Source organism: Diceros bicornis, chromosome 2, assembly GCF_020826845.1.
Source record: "Diceros bicornis minor isolate mBicDic1 chromosome 2, mDicBic1.mat.cur, whole genome shotgun sequence".
Taxonomy (NCBI): domain Eukaryota; kingdom Metazoa; phylum Chordata; class Mammalia; order Perissodactyla; family Rhinocerotidae; genus Diceros; species Diceros bicornis.
In genome coordinates, this window is record NC_080741.1 from 5,140,249 (window position 1) to 5,160,986 (window position 20,738).

Here is a 20,738-nt window from a genome sequence, read left to right on the forward strand (position 1 = left end):
CACTGAACTATACACTTAAAAATGGTTAAAATGGTAAATTTTATGTTATATATACTTTACTACAAGAAAATGCAAGAGTGATATGTATATGTTTGGAGATGGGGTGACCTGACAAGCTGATTTTAAATTTTACATGAAATGAAAAGTGTCAAGAATAGCTAAAAACTGTTGAAGAAGAAGAAGGCAGGAGGACTAACTCTATCAGATATCAAGACTTACATAAACCTATAGTAACTGAGATAGTGTGACACTGATATGAGGATAGCAGCAAGACCAACAGAAGTCCAGAAACAAACCCACACATACATGGACACTTGATTTATGTCAGAGGTGACAGTGCAGAACAGTGCATTTTTAATAATTAGCTCTGGGACCACTGGATATCCTTATGTAAAATATCAAATTGGAAACAACTTAAATTGGACCCCCATTTTACAGAATCAGTTTAGGTAGACTGAATACCCAAACATGAAAGGCAAAACTGTAAAGCTTTCAGAAGATAATATAACATCTATGTGATTTTGGGATAGGGAAGAAGTTCTTTTAAAACACACAAAAACTACCATAAATGGAAAGAACTTAATTCCTGTGAAAAAAATAAGCCACAAACTAGAAGACAGTTACAACACATAAAACCAGTGAAGGACTAACTGGCCACACACCACAACTCCAGGGCGGGGGTTGTGAGAACATATAAAGAATTCCTCCCACATATGAAAAGGAACGGGAAGGACAACCCAACAGAAAAATGACATGAAAGGTACTTCATGAAAATGAAGAACCAAACTGCTAAATAAAAATATAAACAGGTCCTAACCTCACTGGCAAGGAGGGAAATGTAAATTAAAATCACTATGAGGTATCTTTATAAACCCATTGGCTTGGCTAAAATTTAAAAGTCTGTCAGTACAAAATATTGGCAAATATGTGGGAAAACAGGAACTCCTGTACACTGCTGGCGGGAGTATAAATTGGTACTATCATCACTTTGGAAATGGTCTGGCCTTACCCAATAAAATTTAAGATAGGCATATCCTATGATCCAGCTAATCTACTTCTAGGTATATACCCTAAAGAAATTCACGCTCATATACACCAGGATATATGTACAAGAATGTTCTTAAAAGCATGGTTTGTAATGGCCTTAAACTGAAAAAACAAAAAACAAATATCTACTAATGGTAAAATGGATAAATAAATTAACATATTTATACAATGGAATGAAAGTGAATGAATTACATATACATGCAATAAGTGGATTAATTTCACCAAAAAAATTGTTCATAAAAGAGGTAAGACAAAAAGACAAATGCAATTCAAAAAACAGGAAAAATTAAATCATATTGCTCTGCAGTGCATACATAAACTTAAACTTAAGGTAAAATGTTAAGAGAAAGGCAATGAAACGATTATCATAAGCCAAGATAGTGGTTACTTCCAGTGAGGAGGAAGGAATTATGATTTAGAAGGGGACACAGTACTTTCTGGGGTGCTAGTAATGTTCTATTTCTTGAACTGGATGGTTCCAGAAATATGTCCTATATACTTTTCTGTATACATGCTGTATTTCATTTTTAAAACAGGGATGGTAAAGATAAACACCACTCCATACAGATGAACATGGCTAGAGAAAAGCACAGTTAGGCTGACTAGTTCACAACCATGAGCCTGCCCTAAAGGGAGGCTGAGGCCGCCGGGCAATCACATTTCCCTAGTCCATTTGCCTGCCTACTCTCCTAGAACAATACTTTATATCTTTCTGTTCTTAAACCTCCAACATCTCCTCTCCCACCCCAACCTTAAGTTAATGATTGTGTTTCCTACTTCACTGAGAAAACTGAAAGTAAAGAACACTTCCATAGACTCACCACCATAATCATCTACCAAGATTTTGCACCCACATATTCTACCTTCCCTTAGCTCAACTCTCCACGCTACTAACTAAGGCCAATCCATCTACTTGTCTACCAGATCCCAACCCTTCTTGCCTTCTCAAAGACGTTATTACAGCAACTCTCCCATCATCTACATCATCAATTTCCTTCAGCAAACAAGCTGTTATTTCTTGACCCAACTTCTCCCACCAGCTACTACCCCATTTCTTTGCTCCCTTTTGCAGTTAAATTTCTTGAAAAAGTGGTCTATCGTTACTGTCTCCAATCTCTCTCCTTCCATTCTCAAAAATCAGGTTTCTGGCCGGACCATTCTGTCAAAACTGTTTATCACGATATCAATAACCTCTAATGGTCAATTATCAGCTCTCATCTTACTTATCAATCAGGAGCATCTGACACAGGTTATCACTGCTTGCTCCTTAACAGATGCGCATCGCTTGGTTTCAGGTAAACCACTCTTCTGGCTTTCCCCTTATATAACCAGTCACTCCTTCTCAGTCTCTGAGACTGCTGATTCCTCTTCTTCCTTACCTAATGTTGGAATGCCCCAGTATGTCTTTGGTATTCTTCTGTCCATCTATACTCATTCTCTTGGTAATCCCATCCAGTCTCTTGATTTAAATACATCTTTATACCAATACTTCCAGTTCAGACCCATCTCTTAAACTCCAGACTCATTTATAATGTCTAGGAGACATCTGAAATTCCACATGTCCAAAACTAATTTCCCAAATTTTCCCCCAAAACCTAGTCCACCATTTATTAACCATCTTTATTTCTATTTAAAGCCATGTCATCCTTCCTGTTGTTGAAACCAAAAAATCTGGAGTCATCCTTGTTTCCTCTCCCCACATCTAGTCCATCAATAAATCCAGTGTATTCCATCTTCCAAATATATACAGAATTTAAGATTTCTTTACCTCCTCCACTGCTACCACTCTAATGCAAGCCACATCCATATCCCACTTGGATTCTGCACTAGCCTCCTATCTGGTCTCTCTGCTTACATCATTGACCCTCTACACCCTATTCTTAGCAGCAAAAAGATTCCTTTAACATTTACCTTAGATCTTATCTTTCCTCTGCTCAAAATCCTACAGTGGCTACTCATCTTATTCAGAGGAAATCCCAACTATGCATGCCCTTTTTGGCCCAGGACAATATCAACATCATTTTTTTTGTTGTTTTTACTTTTTTTTCTGCGTTTAGGAAACACACAAAACAGAGCTTAAAAAAGTGACTCCTAAAGCCAGTCCTCAAACTACTTCTGGTCTGTGAATAACTGTTACTTAATCCACACCATATGGTGAGAGTGCAGTGCATTTTTATAAATTTTTGTCCCTATTTCTTTCTTTTAACATGTGATTTTTCCTATTTTTTTGTTGGTCAATTTTATATTTTTCATAAAATAATGGTTATTGTAAATGGTAGGTTTTTAAAGCATTTTATTACTTGGAAAAAAAAATTTGGCAGAACTTAGTTTTATTGCCTCCTTCTCTATTTCTCCTCTCCATTCTCTACACATTTTCTCTGCTGAATTAATAAACAGAACATTTTTAGTGGTATATGAAATTGAAAATTGGGAACTACTAGCTAAAAGGATTTAACCAGCATGTACCTGCACTAAAAGCTCACTAAAGCATGGACAGGAGAAACCATATTGGCTAGACTGTTAGACTCACACCCTCCCCAGCTCTGTCAGTACTGGCTGTGTGACATTCAAGTTTTTTGCCTCTCTGACCCTCTATTTCATTTATAATACCCATTACAGTACCCATTTCATAGAAATATGAAAATTAAATGGGATGATACATTTAAAATATAATGACACATAATCGCTACCTATGTGTTTAGTTAATAAAACACTATCAACGATGTGTTTAGTTAATGCAATGTTAATACAGTGGCCGACGGTGAGAGAGAGAGTGGGAGGAAGGTCAGCGGGAGCAGACCACCCTAGCACAGAGAAATATATTTTACCCAGTGATGTTTAGAACCGCTGGCACATGGTGATAATAAAAAGCATTTTGATCAGTTTCATTATTGTTTTTAAATTCTCTGCAGACCATGTACCCCCTTCTTGCCTTCACCAGAGTACAGCACAGCAAAAGACCATCTCCCACATTCATTCATTCATTATCAACTGAGTGTCAGCCATAGCGTATGGCAAGGACTTGGAAGGTAGTATCAGAGAATGGTCACCACGTATTCTTAAGTAAACTAAGGGTGATTATTTAGAAAATAAAAGCATTCACTTACCTTTTTTGAATTTATGTATAGGGAGTTTCTTAAGTTGATCTTTACGAAGTCTATTTCTTCTAGCTCTATGTCTATCCTGGACAAATTTTGTGATCTAAAAATAATAGAGAAAAAAATGGAATTAGATATTTTAAACATGCAAATAGGAAATAACCAATATCTTTTAAATAAAAAATGTCTTTTAAGTTTCTGGATAGCTGCTGCAAATCAATTCAATTTACTTAAATCCTAACTGCATTATTAATTAAAGCATTAAATTACATTAGTAATTACTTACTCCATAAATTATTCTTTGAATTTTTATTCATTGACCTAAATTATCTTTAATGTACTCTGAGAGAAACATTATAAATAACATATAACTGTTTATTTGTAAAAATACAAATGGTAGACTATAGGTTACAAAGACTCCACTGGATCAAGAAGGATGGGAGGGTTGAAATTCCTATAAGTTACAAACTAATAAAATTTTCAAACATTCACTTATCAGTCACTGCACTTTCAGTTCTAGCACCAAAATGGACAGAACTAACACAGAACACCTGTACTACAAATACTCAGAAATGCTGGATAAAATATAAAAAATATTTTTGACTATAAATTACTATGCTTACAAGAATGAAAAGCAAGTCCACAGGGCCAGAACCAAATGCCAAAAGCAACATCCATAAAAGAAAATTTTGACTATATCAATGTTAAAGTCAAATGTCAAATGTGACTATATCAATGTTAAAGACTTCTGTCCTCAAGAGACACTGTATAAGTCAAGCCACACACTGGGACAAAATGTATGCAAATTGCATATCTGATAAGGTATTTGCATCCAGAATATATAAAGAACTCAAAAATCAATAATAAGAAAACAAGCAACCCAACAGGAAAAAGTGGACAAAATATTTGAATAAACACGTCACCACAGACGATAAATGGATAGCAAATAAACACTTGAAGAGATGCTCAACATAACTAGTCAATAGGAAAATGAAAATTCAAATTACAAATACCACTATACCCCTATTAGAATGACTAAAATGAAAGACTGACTAGACCAAGTGTTGGCATAGAAGTGGAGGAACTGGCACTCTGACACAGAACTGGCAGGACTGAAAATAGTACAACCACTTTGGAAAACAGTTTGGTGGTTTCTTATAAATTTAAACACACATTTACCATATGACCCAATCATCCCACTCCTACTTATATTTACCCAATAGAAATTAAAGCATATATCCATATAGCAACTTGTACACAAACGTCCATGTCAGCTTTATTTATAATAGGCCAAAACAAGAAACAACCCAAATATCCATCAACAGGTAAATGGATAAACAGAACTGTGGTATATCCACGCAATGGAATACAACTCGGCAATAAAAAGGAATGAATAATCAGTATATTCAACAACATATATGAACCTCAAAATAATCATTCTGAGAGAAAGGCAGACACAATAGAGAACATAATTCATGATTCCACGTATATAAAGGTGTAGAAAATGCAAATTAATCTATAGTGACCAAAAGCAGATCTGCGGTTGCCTAGGGATGGGGGGAGGGGGACATGAAGGGAAACGGGAAGGGGTGAGAGGGAGGGATTACCAAGGAGCATGAGGAAACTTTTTGAACTGATCGATATTTCATTATCTTGATCATGGTGGTGGTTTCACAGGTGTATATATACATATATATATGTCAAAACTTACCAAATTGTACAATTTAAATATGTGCAGTTTATTATATGTTAATCATATCTCAATAAATGTTTTAATTGAATAGTAACCACTAGAAGAATAACAATATAATGTAAATTTTCAAACCAGCAGGAGAAAGAAAGAGAATAAGTAAAAGTTAATCCAATTCTGTAAAGAACAAAAACAGAATTAATAAAAAGTAAACAACAGAAATTAGTCCAAATATATATATACTCACAAAAATGTAAATGGATTAAATCTGCCAGTTTTTTTTTTAAAGAGTGTATCATATTGGATAAAGAAAAAGTTCCAACCATATGGTATTTACAAGACACAAGATTAAAACTTAACAAAACATTAAGACAAAAATAAAGGTAAAAAATAAAGGGATAGATGAAGATATACCATGATAATACTAAGCAAAAGAAAAGCTGGTGTAACGATAAAAATCATCATTAGGAGATGGTCATGACAATGATAAAAAGGACATTTCATCTAGAAAATGACAAAATTATGGGAGAAATACATGAATTCCCAAGCTCTGTAATTTACAGCTCAAGCAGACAAAAACTGTAAACACTAAAGAACTATGCTGCCCAATATGGTAGCCACTAGGTACATGTGGCTACGGAGCACCTGAAACGTGGCTGGTGTCAATTGAGATTTGCTGTAAAAGTATAAAACACACCAGACTGCAAAGACTTAGCACAAAAAGAATGTAAAACATATTTTATAATTATTTATATTAACTGAATGTTGAAATACATTTTAGATTTATTAGGTTAAATAAGCGTAGTCTTTAATCTTACCAGTTTCTTTTTACCTTTTTAAATTTGGCCACCAGAAAATTTAAAATTACAATAAATGGGGGCCGGCCCAGTGGCACAAGTGGTTAAGTGTGCGCGCGCTCCGCTGCGGCGGCCTGGGGTTTGCTGGTTCAGATCCTGCGCGCACCGATGCACCGCTTGTCAAGCCATGCTGTGGTGGCATCCCATATAGAGTTTAGGAAGACTGGCATGGATGTTAGCCCAGCGCCAGTCTTCCTCAGCAAAAAGAGGAGGATTAGCAGATGTTAGCCCAGGGCCAACCTTCCTCACACACACACAAAAAAAATTACAATAAATGTGGCTCACAATATCATTCTATTGCCCAACACTGCTTTAGAAAGTAGAAGAGTGCAAAAACCTACAGACAATTGTGATGATTGCACAATTCTGTGAATATACTAAAAACCACTGAATTGTACACTTTAAATGGGTCAATTTTATGTTATGTGAAAATACTAAAAAAGAAAAAGACTAGACAAAACAAATGCACAAGCTCAAACTAATGGACATATATAGAACTTGACACTCCACAATTCTTTTCACACACGTGGAGAATGTTTATAAAATTTAACCACAAAGCAGGTCTTTGGAAATAACTAAAGAATCTATAACACACAACGTTTTCTGACCACAATGCGACTGAATTTGAAATCAATGAGAGAAAAAAGCTATGGAAAAAAAATACATATGTTTGAAACTTTATTAAAATAGTTTATAAATCACAGAAGAAATCATAATGGATATTTGAGTTTCTGAGGGGGACGTATAATCAGCATGCCTCTTTGCCACCTGGATTCTAAATAACTTGAGAAATAAGATCATGAACTGGCAGATGGAAGCAGGTGGAGTACCTAACTCAGTGGAGAAAGACACAGAACTTTTTACTGAACCATAGGATTAGAATGCTTTACCCACTCAGATACAGACAAAAACAACTCTGGAATGGAGCTGGCCTTGCCTTCACTTTCCCCCAGAATTGTAAAACTAGTCCTGGAGGAGCTGAAGACAGGGTGGTCCCAAGAGAAAGGCAGAGCTGAGCCACGCATGCCCTAATTTATTCTTCCCAAATGTACCACACAGATAAGATACTTCATCTCCTTCGAGACCAAATGAGGAAAAGGTAAGTAAGGGCTAGGAGCTATAGTAATTGAGGTTCCCCTTCACATGGATGGAAACATCAAGAGTGGTAAAGAAATATCCTATATAACAATGAAAAAAAATTTCAATTTAAAACAAATAAAAATATTCCTTATCAAAAGCTACTAACTTACAAAATAAAAATAATTTAAAAATAAAAAAAACCTTTATCTGAACTCAGAATACACCCCACCAAAAAAGTTAGGAGTTGCAGCTAAAAGTGACTGTTAAAGAGAAATTTATAACCTAAATGCATATACTATAAAGAAAAAAAATAAGCATTCAGCTCAACAAGCTAGAAAAGAAAAGCAATATATCCAAACAAAGTAGAAGAAAGAAAATGATGCTAAGAGCAGAAATGCATGAGATAAAAAAGATAAAGAAGAATAAAGACTTTAGAATGTTAAGTTCCACTGGAATGTAAGCTGCCTGACATCAGGGATTTTTACCTCTGTTGTTCACTAATAAATCTTCAGACCCTAGAGCAGGGCCTATAGTTCACCAGAGGTGCAGAATAAATGTTGGTGGAACAAAAGGGAAAAAAAGCCCTCAAAGTCCACTTCTTTGAAAGACAGAACAGATAAACTTCTGACAACATTGTGCAAGGTACAGATGGATATGAATAAAGAGAACTCATTCCATATATAGTAGAAATTCTCTTTAAACTGTATCTATGAGTACATAGATATAAATCACTTTATGCCACTATACTTGAAAACAAACTAGACAATTTCTTAGAAGTATAATTTAGTATAAAGAAGTAGACAACCATCTAAATGTCCAGGTAACTATGAAAAAGGTCAGTAGACTTAGATGATTTTATAGACAACCTTTAACAAAAAGTCACGTAACAGATAATCCCAATTTTATAAAAAACTATTTTAGAGTGACATCAGCATCTGGCAGAGTGAGCTTTCCCAAACTCTTCCACTGGTAAGACACAACAAAAGGAACAGTCACAGACCAACAACGGACTCGTAGACAGTGAAAAGCAAGATCAGAAAGATCCACACTGCAGCACATCTGAGAGTGGAACATGCTGGGCCCACAGAGGAAGTGGGGAGAGGAAAGGAGAATTTCTCTCCCTCCCCGTCAGATGAGAGATCCTGGTCCGCGTGGCTCCCAGAGAGGGGTGAGGGGCAGCCCTCTGTGGGAAACCGTAGCTCTTCGGGCTCCCTCAGCCAGTGGGAAACTCCCACACAGAGGACTAGGAATTGCTACAGGGTACCATCAGCATCTGAGCACCCCAGGAGGGCGGATAACGAGGGGCGAGCGAGAAGCCCCCCACGCCAGGGAACCAGTGGGCAAAAGAGAGAGTCCCCCGCTCCCCACAAGCCGGACACTACAGCTCAGCCGACCAGACCAGACCAAGCGGCTGGTGGATCGCAGGGAACAGCCGCGGCAGAGCACTGGGGGCTCAGATTACACAGCCCTTAACCCCCACGGCGGCGGGTGGAAATTGCAACCAGATATTTCCAGGATGTGGAAAAACAAAGCCAATACAGGAACCACAATGCAAAGGTACATGAAATCACCAGACCAGAAGGAAAATGACAAGCACCCAGAAACCAACCCTGAAGACACAGAAATCCATAACCTAAATGACAGAGATTTCAAAATAGCTATCATAAAAAAACAACGAAATACGAGACAACACAGACAAACAATTCAATGAAATCAGGAGTTTCTTCACAAAAGAGATTGAAATCATAAAGAAAAACCAATCAGTACTGATGGAGATGAAGAACACAATGGAGGAGATAAAGGAGAATCTGGAATCTTGAAAGAACAGAGCTGACAATATGGAGGAAAGAATTAGCATTATAGAGGATAGGAATACAGATATGCTTCAGATGGAAGAGGAGAGAGAACTAAGACTAAAAAGAAATGAAGAAAGTCTCTGAGAAATATCTGGCTCTGTTAGGAAATGTAACATAAGAATTATAGGTATTCCTGAGGGAGAAGAGCGGGAAAGAGGAAGAGAGAGCCTATTCAAGGAAACAATAGCTGAGACCTTCCCAAATCTGGGGAAGGAGCAGGAAATACCAGTAAGTGAAGCCAAAAGGTCACCTAAATATGTCAACAGGCAAAGGCCCACTCCATGACATGTAGTGGTAAGGCTGGCCAAAGTCAATGACAAAAGGGCAGCTAGACAAAAACAAAAAATAACGTACAAAGGAACTCCCATCAGGCTCTCAGTGGATTTCTCAACAGAAACTTTACAGGCTAGGAGAGACTGGAATGACATATTCAAAACACTGAAAGACAAAAACTTTCAGCCAAGAATACTCTATCCAGCAAAAATATCCTTCAAATATGATGGAGAAATAGTAACTTTCCCAGATAAAGAAAAGCTAAGGGAGTTCATGGCCACGAGACCCCCACTACAAGAAATACTCAAGAAGGGCCTCAGGCCTGAAAAACAAAAGAGAAGGGGAATACAAAGCTTGGAACAAGGAGAAAAATAGGTAGACAAACTCAGAAAAATAGCAGATCTTTACCGGAATAGGTTAGCAACCACTTAAATACCAAAATCAAAGATCAAAGGAAGGAATTCACGAAAAATAAAAATAACCTCACCACTGTAAACACACACCCACAACACAAAATAGAATGAAGTATAACAAGAACAACTTAGAAAGGGAAGAGGAAAGTGACTGAATTGACTTAGTATAAGGAAATAAGAGGCCATCAGATAATGGACTATCTCATACACAAGATTTTTTACACAAACCTCAAGGTAACCACTAAACAAATAATCAAAACAAAATCACATATGATAAACAAAGAGAAAACTAGAAGAGTCATAAGACAGAACAGCCAAACTGAATTGGCAGTCTGAAACAAAGAGGACAAGAAACAAAGGAAATGCAAAAGAACCAGAAAATAAGTGACGAAACAGCAACATTAAGCCCTCGTATATCAATAATTCCCTAAATGTAAATGGATTGAACTCTCCAATCAAAAGACACAGAGTGGCAGGATGGATTAAAAAGCAAGACCCAACAATATGCTGCCTCCAGGAAACACATCTCAGGTCTAAAGAGAAGCACAGGCTCAGAGTTAAAGGATGGAAGACAATACTCCAAGATAACGGCAAACAAAAGAAAGCAGGTGTTGCCATACTCATATCAGACAAAGTAGACTTCAAGATAAAACAGGTTAAGAGAGACAAAGAAGGGAAATATATAATGATAAAAGGGACACTCCACCAAGAAGACATATCACTTATAAATATATATGCACTCAACATAGGAGCACCAATGTACATAGAGCAACTATTAACAAACCTAAAAAGAGACATTAACAACACCACAATAATAGTAGGGGATCTTAATACCCCACTTACATCAATGGATAGATCATCCAGACAAAAAGTCAATAAAGAAATAGTGGACTTAAATGAAAAACTGGACAAGATGGAACTAGTAGACATATACAGAGCACTCCATCCAAAAACAGCTGACTACACACTTCTCAGGCATGCATGGAACATTCTCATTCTCAAGGATAGACCATATGTTGGGAAACAAAGCAAGCCTCAATAAATTTAAGAAGATTGAAATCATAAGAAGCATTTTTTCAGACCATAATTGCTATTAAACTGGAAATCAACCACGAAAAAAAAAACTGGGAAAGTGACAAAAATGTGGAGATTAAACAACATGCTACTGAACAACCAATGGATCATTGATGAAACTAAAGGAGAAATCAAAAACTATCTGGAAACAAACGAAAATGAAAATATGCCATACCAAACCATACGGGATGCAGCAAAAGCGGTCTTGAGAGGGAAACTCATAGCGATACAAGCCCACCTTAACAAACAAGAAAAAGCCCAAATAAGCAACCTTAAATTACACCTAACAGAACTAGAAAAAGAAGAACAAACAAAGCCCAAAGTCAGCAGAAGGAGAGAAATAATAAAAATCAGAGCAGAAATAGATGAAATTGAGACCAAAAAAACAGTAGAAAGGATTAATGAAACAAAGAGTTAGTTCTTTGAGAAGATAAACAAAATCGACAAACCCTTAGCCAGGCTTACTAAGAAAAAAAGAGAAAAGGCTCAAGTAAATAAAATTAGAAATGAAAGGAGAAATTACAATGGATACCACGGAAATACAAAGGATTATAAGAGAATATTATGAGAATTTATATGCCAACAAATTGGACAATCTAGAAGAAACGGATAAATTCTTAGACTCATACAACCTCCCAAAACTGAACCAAGAAGAAATGGAGAATCTGAATAGACCAATCACAAGTAAAGAGATTGAAATAGTAATCAAAAACCTCCCAAAAAATAAAAGTCCAGGACCAGATGGCTTCTCTGGTGAATTTTACCAAACATTCAAAGAAGATTTAATACCCATCCTTCTCAAACTATTCCAAAAAATAGAGGAAGATGGAACACTTCCTAAATCATTCTACGAGGCCAACATCACCCTGATACCAAAGCCAGACAAAGACAATACAAAGAAGGAAAATTACAGGCCAATATCGCTGATGAACATAGATGCAAAACTCCTCAACAAAATATTGGCAAAGCGAATACAACAATACATTAAAAAGATCATACACCATGATCAAGTGGGATTTATACCAGGGATGCAGGGATGGTTCAACATCCGCAAATCAATCAACGTGATACACCACATCAACAAAACAGAGAATAAAAACCACATGGTCATCTCAATAGATGCTGAGAAGGCATTTGGCAAGATACAACATCCATTTATGATAAAAACTCTCAACAAAATGGGAATAGAAGGAAAGTACCTCAACATAATAAAGGCCATATATGACAAACCCACAGCCAACATCATACTCAATGGGGAAAGACTGAAAGCCATTCCTCTGAGAACAGGAACGAGGCAGGGCTGCCCACTCTCACCACTCCTTTTCAACATAGTACTGGCGGTTTTGGCTAGAGCAATTAGGCAAGAAAAAGGAATAAAAGGCATCGAAATAGGCAATGAAGAAGTGAAACTCTCACTATTTGCAGATGACATGATTTTATATATAGAAAACCCTAAAGAATCCGTTGGAAAACTAGTAGAAATAATCAACAACTACAACAAAGTCGCAGGGTACAAAATCAATCTACAAAAATCAGTGGCATCTCTGTATGCTAATAACGAACTAACAGAAGGAGAGCTCAAAAAGATAATACCATTTACAATTGCATCAAAAAGAATAAAATAGCTAGGAATAAATCTTACCAAGGAGGTGAAAGACCTACACAATGAAAACTACATGACATTATTGAAAGAAATTGATGATGACATAAAGAAATGGAAAGACATCTCATGCACATGGATTGGAAGAATAAACATAGTTAAAATGTCTATATTACCTAAAGCAATCTACAGATTCAATGCAATCCCAATCAGAATACCAAGGACATTCTTCACGGAAATAGAAAAAAGAATTCTAAAATTCATATGGGGCAACAAAAGACCCCGAATAACTAAAGCACTCCTAAGAAAAAAGAACCAAGCTGGAGGCATCACAATCTCTGACTTCAAAACATACTACAAAGCAATAGTAATCAAAACAGCATGGTACTGGTACAAAAACAGACACACAGATCAATGGAAGAGAACTGAAAGCCCAGAAATAAAACCACACATATACGGACAGCTAATTTTCGACAAAGGAGCTAACAACATACAATGGAGAAAGGAAAGTCTCTTCAATAAATGGTGTTGGGAAAACTGGACAGCCACATGTAAAAGAAGGAAAGTGGACCATCTGCTATCGCCATTCACAAAAATTAACTCAAAATGGATCAAAAACCTGAAGGTGAGACCTGAAACTATAAAACTCATAGAAGAAAATATAGGCAACAAACTATTTGACATTGGTCATAAAGGAATCTTTTCAGATGACATGTCTACCCAGACTAGGGAAACTAAAGAAAAGATAAGCAAGTGGGACTTTATCAGATTAAAGAGCTTCTACAAGACAAAGGAAACCAGAATCAAGATGAACAGACAACCCACCAGCTGGGAGAGAATATTTGCAAAACATATATCTGACAAGGAGTTGATCTCCGTAATACATAAAGAACTCACACAACTGAACAACAAAAAAACAAACAACCCTATCAAAAAATGGGCAGAGGAAATGAACAGACACTTCTCCAAAGAAGATATACAGATGGCCAAAAGGGACATGAAAAGATGTTCAACATCACTAATCGTCAGGGAAATGCAAATCAAAACAACACTATGATATCACCTCATGCCTGTTAGAATGGCTATAATCACCAAGACAAAAACAACCAATGTTGGAGAGGATGGGGAGAAACAGGAACCCTCATACACAGCTGGTGGGAATGCAAACTGGTGCAGCCTCTATGGAAAACGGTATGGAGATTCCTCAAAAAATTAAAAATAGAAATACCTTATGATCCCTTCCACTACTGGGACTCTATCCAACGAATCTGAAATCAACAATCCAAAGAGGCTTATGCACCCCTATGTTCATTGCAGCATTATTCACTATAGCCAAGAAGTGGAAGCAACCTAAGTGTCCCTCAACTGATGACTGGATTGAGAAGATGTGGTATATACATACAATGGAATACTACTCAGCCATAAAAGAAGACAAAATCATCCCATTTGCAACAACATGGATGGGCCTGGAGGGTATTATGTTAAGTGAAGTAAGCCAGAAAGAGAAAGACAAACACTGTATGATCTCACTCACATCTGGAATATAAACCAACACATGGACAGAGAAAACTGTATTGTGGTTACCAGGGGCAATGGGGGTGGGGGGTGGGCACAAGGGGTGAAGGGAGACATTTATAGGGTGATGGACAAACAAAAATGTACAACCCAAAATTTCACAATGTTATAAACTATTAAAACATCAACTAAAAAAAAAAATTGAGAATCAGAGAAGGAAAGCATCTTGCCTGAAGTCACACAGGAAGGAAGTAATCCTTGGATTTCACACCAGACAGTTGTTAACAAGACTCTGATGCCCTTCTCAAAAGACTCTTTTGTATTCCTCCCTGGACTTGGCCCAAGCCTGCACCCACCAAAGACTCCCAGGCAGAGGAAAGGAAGTGAAAAGAGTAGTTGCTTTCCTGCTGAGAACACTTTCAGTCTATTTGCAAAGAGATCCTAGCAAACTGGGCGTGGAGAGGAGGGTGAAGGGAAGGGTGGGCAGGGCTTATGAAAGGCAAGGGAAAGGACTGAAGAAGCTTCTGGACTACAGAATTCTACTGAAGGACACTTGGGCCCCCACCTCCTCTCAGAAGCCAGCTAGGGATGACCCCCAAAGCCTGACACTCCCACTCATTTTTACTGAGCTCATTGGGAATGTCGGTGAGTGCTGTTTGGGGTAGCAGAGTAGTGGGAGGGAGAAGGACATTGTCTGGATTTCACCAATTTACATCCATTTGTGCCCCCATCTCTATACTCCTAATATACTTTATACAGGTCTCTCTTATGGGTCTCATCAACCCACCCCAGCCTAAATTATATGAACTCTTTTCTGTGATATTTGACAATGAATGAAACATTTCTGCAGTTTCTCTGGAATCATCTTGTAAATATTAATAATTGAGACAAGGATAAAAGACGAGAACATTAAATGTTAGTATTTACACTCTCCCCGCTCCCTTTACCCTCTAACCAGGAGTGTAACAGAAGCTGAGAGCAGGCCAGACTGTTTTCCAGGAGAACGAATGGGAGCAGGGAAGGGGGAGGAGGGAAATCGGTCGAGGTTGGGGGTGGGAAGAGATGGATGCAATCAAAAGAGCTGTCACCCCGAGGAGTGGAACTCTGGGGACAAAACCTTGTAATGAGGATTTTCATGAAATAATTGTATATTTTGAGATATAATTCCTCTCTCATTTTCAAGGGCATTTAGTAAAGACTTACACTGCTTTTCAAAAAAAACTATTTTAGAAAATGGAAAATAAGGGAAAGCTTGGGTTTTTGGGGGCTAGTTTTATCTTGTCTAGTTATTTTTTTATGTTATTTTAAATTATGGTAAAATACACAACATAAAATTTGCCATCAATCATTTTTAAGTGTACAGTTCTACAGCATTAAGTATATTCAGAGTGTTGTGCTACCATCCACCCATAAAACTCATTTCATCTTGAAAAACTGAAATTCTGTACCCATTAAACAATACTTCCCCACTCTTCCCTCCCCACAGCCCCTAGCAACTACCAGTCTACTTTCTGTCTCTGAATCTGACTACTCTAGGGACCTCATATAAACAGAAGCATACAGTATTTGTCCTTTTGTGACTGGCTTATTTCACCTGGCATAATGTCTTCAAGCTTCATCCATGTTGTAGTATGTGTCAGAATTTCCTTCCTTTTCAAGGCTGAATAACATTCCTGTGTGTGTGTGTACACATATATACCACATTTTGTTTATCTCTTCATCCATCAACGTACAACTGGGTTGCTTCCACCTTTGGCTGTTGCAAATAACACTACTATGAGCACAGGTGAACAAAGGTCTGTTGGACTCTGCTTTTAGTTCTTTTGGGTGTACACCCAGCAGTGGACCTGCCAGATCATATGGTAATTTATGTTTAATTGGTTGAGGAACTGCCACACTGTTTTCCATAGCGGCTGCTCCATTTAACATTCCTACCAACAGTGCTCAAAGAATCGTCTGGTTTTGATGTCAAGATTATCCTAGCCCCATAAAACTAAAACTTGCCCTTACCTGGACATTCAGATTGCTAATATTTTATTTAGGATTTTTGCAGCTATGTCCAAGTGTAAAACTGACTGACCCATATTAGAAATCTGAATAATCCAAAATGCAAAGACAAAATTTATACATAATAAGCAAATAGTTTATCTCCAAAATATAAAGATTTTTACAAAACAAATCAATGTAATCCAACATAAGAACAGAGTAAAAGAGAGAAAAACGAGTCATCACTACAACAGATAGAAGACATACAATTCAGCACCCATTCATTATTAAAAAAGAAAAAAAGCAAATAAAAATTGGGTTTCTTTATTTCTAATCCTTACACTGCGTTTTTCTTTTTCTTGTTTTACCAGAAAATATACCACAATGTTAAACAGGAGGTACAATAAGAGGCATCTATTTTCCCTGACTTTCAAGGGAAGCTTTCTAATAATTCACCATTTAATGATGTTCACTTAGAAGTTTTTAGTCAATAATCCTTGTTAGCTTAAGGGTATTAACTTCTACTCCTAGTTTGCCAATGGTATTTGTGTTTGTTGTTCTAACCTTCCATACTTCCTTGCTTCTATAGAAGAGTCAATAAATTCAAATTACCAGAATAGGAGAATTCAGCAAACTTGTAGATACAAGACTAATATATAAAAATCAATAATGCCCAGTGTCCAAATCATGGTTTCTAGATACAACTCTTCAATAAAAGAAACCAGCGTTCCTTGGAGAAATGTCTGATTCTAGGGCTATGGCAAGAAAAATATAAGATGAGCCTGGAGCTTCTTATAACACCAGACACTAAAGAAGTACTTGCACAGCAAAAGAGTGGGTCGAACCAAGGGACATGGGACCCAGCTTGTCAGAGCTCCCAATGGCCAAAGCTCACACAGTTTCAACAACAGAAATAAGTAATGTAGCACTGGATTATAACCCAAAGTATGAAATAAAAATACATGAGTACATATTAAAATATAAATATATTTGACTGAGTAAATAAATAAATGCAAGAAGAGACAAATCTTCCTTACAAAAGAATTTCAAATGATATATGTAGATAATACTCCCCTCCAGGAAGTGGAGTTTAATTCCTGCCCCTTCCCACATTTAAAGTGGGTTATACTTCGTGCCTCACTTCCAGAAAAAGATTAGAACAGAGAAAAATATTAACTTTATAGTGGAGAAACTGGCAAACATGACCATGGGATGAAGGTTAACATCATCAGTGATGTTATGCAGATACCATGTGCCCCCTGACACAATATGACGAGAAGGGCATTGCACCTCTGTGATATGTTTTAAAAAACTTATAACCCAGTCTAATCATAAGAAAAACATCAGACTGAGGGACATACTACAGGATCCCTGGCCGGGACCCTCAAGACTGTCAAGGTCATGATAAATAGACTGAGAAACTGCCACAGATGGCAGGAGTCAGGGAAGACATGGTAACTAAACACAATGTGGTGCCCTGGATTGGATCCTGGAACAGACAGTGGACAGTGATGGGAGAACTGGTGCAACCATCACCAAGTCTGGAGTTTAGTTACTAGTAATGTGCCAATGTCAGTTTCTTAGTTTCGACAAATGTAGCATGGTAATGTAAAATGATAATAAGGGGGGAAACTAGATGAAGGATGTAGAGGAACTCTCTTCTTTGCAATTTTTCTGTAAATCTTCACATTATTCCAAAATTAAAAGTTTATTTTAAAAGTCAATCATGTTATTATATCCTAGTAATAACCAATTAGAAATGCAATTTCAAAGAAGTCTAACAAAAGACATGCAAAATGTTTACAGAAAAGAAATTATTCAACTGATGGATGTGAAAGACCTAAATAAATGAAAAGAAATACCATAGCATCACAGGAAGACTGAACATTTCAAAGATGGCATTTAATCTTCAAATTAATCTATAAACTCAAAACAATAATAAACTCATTGGATAGTAATATAAATATTCTCCATGAAAAATAAAAAAGTGAGAATAGTGGGATTGTTTTATATCTTTGCAAATCTTTTAATATCTGCCTTAACAGAATACAAAGGGATTCTCAAATCTGCTTCTGCCTTCAATTTGTTTTGATATCACACACCATGCAGCCTCTAGAAACCTCCACTATAAACCCTGAAAGAATAAGAGTGACAAAGGCAAGTAATACTTAGTATTATTATGAAAATTTTGACCTCGCAGACCAGTGAAGAGTCTTGGACCATACTTTGGTAACCAGTGTTTTGGAGAAACAATGTATCATCCCCCTTAATCTACCACCACCTAGACTCTACAATTAATATTTTACTATACATTTTATCTATCTCTATCCATCTCTCTATCTACCCATCAATACATCTTCTTTTCTCTTAAGTTTTTACAACGCACTTCAAAGTACGTTGCATGTATCAGTATACTTCCCCCAAAATATGTCAGCATGTATATATCATCATTTAAGAGTTTAGTATTGTTTTACAGTTTTTTTTAGGTAAAATTTACTTCCAATGAAATGCACAAAATTTAGGTATACAATTTGGTGATTCAGACATTTGTGCAACCCAAACCTATCTCAAGATACAGAACGTGACCCTCACTCCAGAAAGTTCCTTCATACACTTCTCAGTAAATCCTTCACCCCTCCCTAGCCCCCCAAAAGCAATCTCTGTTCTCATTTTTCTATTCAGATTATCTTTGCCTTTTCCAGAACCAGTCATATAAATGGACTCATACAATATGTACTCTTTTATGTTAGGCTTCTTAGTGAGAGAAACTCAATACAATGTTTTTTAGAGCCATCTATACTATTTTTTTAAAGTATTTAAAATTAATTTACTTACCATGAAAATGACTATCAAGATGAGACAGATGCCCACTATGATAAGGAAGGGGATTAGGTAGTATTCCAGAGGAAGGCTAAATTCTGGAACTAAGATAATGTGGCCCCTGGAAGAAAACAAAAATTAATAATTGAGAAATATTAAGAGTTGTCAAATTAGATGTTAATTAAAAACATAGAAAAATATTTTTAAAAGGCATTCAGACATCACAATTCAATCCACTAGGCACATCTCATTTCCTACAACTGATAGAAGGTTTTAAGCATCTTAAATCAAAGCACATTCAAGATAATGCTTTTTCTTAAGCAAACTGCTCATGGTGGAGGTGGGGACAGTGATGATACAGGGTGAAGAACTGCAACAGAGTGTCAGTCCTCTAGCTTTATTTCTAGTTCCTCCAGCTGTCCAGGCTCCACAGCTGAGCCTGCAGACTCATTCCCGGTCCTAATCCCAGATCAATTTGTATTTGAAGAAAGAGCTATTTAAACAGCTTTAGTAAGTATCTTACCACACTACCTCCATGTTCACCCCTAACTACGGTACATTCCATGAGCTCTGCAGCTAAGATTTGATCACTGAAGCAGAGTCCTAAGCAACCCAGGAAATAGTGTCTTACTCTCCTTTGCATGAGTTCCCGGCTAATTTCAAACCAGATGTCTAGGTCTAAACTTTATAACAATAATCTCTCTAATTTCCTAATCCCTCTGTTGACACTTGAGATCTTGCCTTCTTGTTTGTTTTCATATCTCACCCCCACCATATTGGATCAAAGAACTGAGCCCCAATGGATACACAGCCACACACTAAGGCCTTCTTTCCTATAAACCAACTTTCCAGGCAGTGACCTGTGATCGGCCCAACTGTTGTACACTCCACTATTTCAGATGACTACTTGCTTGAACTTGCTCCTCTCAGATAAGGCTCACAGCTGCCTCACCAAACAGCCTGCATCCCCCACTAGACAGACGCATTGCTCGGTCCTAGGTCCCCATTTGTGGCCCATCCTATTTTGCTGCCAGGACACTACTCTGTCTTATTGAAGAATCCTGAGGTAGCACGATAGCAGTTCAATTTCACCTGCATTTACTGAATATCTACTTGATGCAGCCACTGTGCCCAGTGCTGGGGAAGAGAGATGAAAAAAGCAGAGTCCCTAAACGTGAGAGGGAAGATGGAGATTTTAGAGATGAAAGGAACTTCAAGGATTCTTTCTTCAACTCCTTATTTTCCAAAGAGAAAATAGGTCCATGAAGATTAACTAATCCCCTAAAGGCCACACCCCAGCAGTCTCTCCAGTGTACCTCCCTACTCACTATGATCAAAAACAATCTTTCCTCTGCCCACAACTGTCAAGCTGTATGTCGTCCACTATGTTATCTTTCCTCTTGAAAAATTACAAAATGCTTTCAGGGGT

At 37.1% G+C, this 20,738-nt stretch overlaps 1 protein-coding gene across 3 annotated transcripts in view; it reads right to left on the minus strand.

The window, feature by feature from the left end:
* The window catches only part of RNF13 (ring finger protein 13), a 147,163-nt gene that overhangs the window by 31,613 nt on the left and 94,812 nt on the right, over window positions 1–20,738 (minus strand). For all 3 annotated transcript variants that reach the window (XM_058551073.1, XM_058551079.1, XM_058551088.1), the window contains 2 exons: window positions 19,325–19,430; window positions 4,155–4,248 (listed from right to left, as the gene is read on the minus strand). In XM_058551073.1, the coding sequence (XP_058407056.1) occupies window positions 4,155–4,248; window positions 19,325–19,430 (200 nt within the window). The remainder of the gene's footprint in view (window positions 1–4,154; window positions 4,249–19,324; window positions 19,431–20,738) is intronic.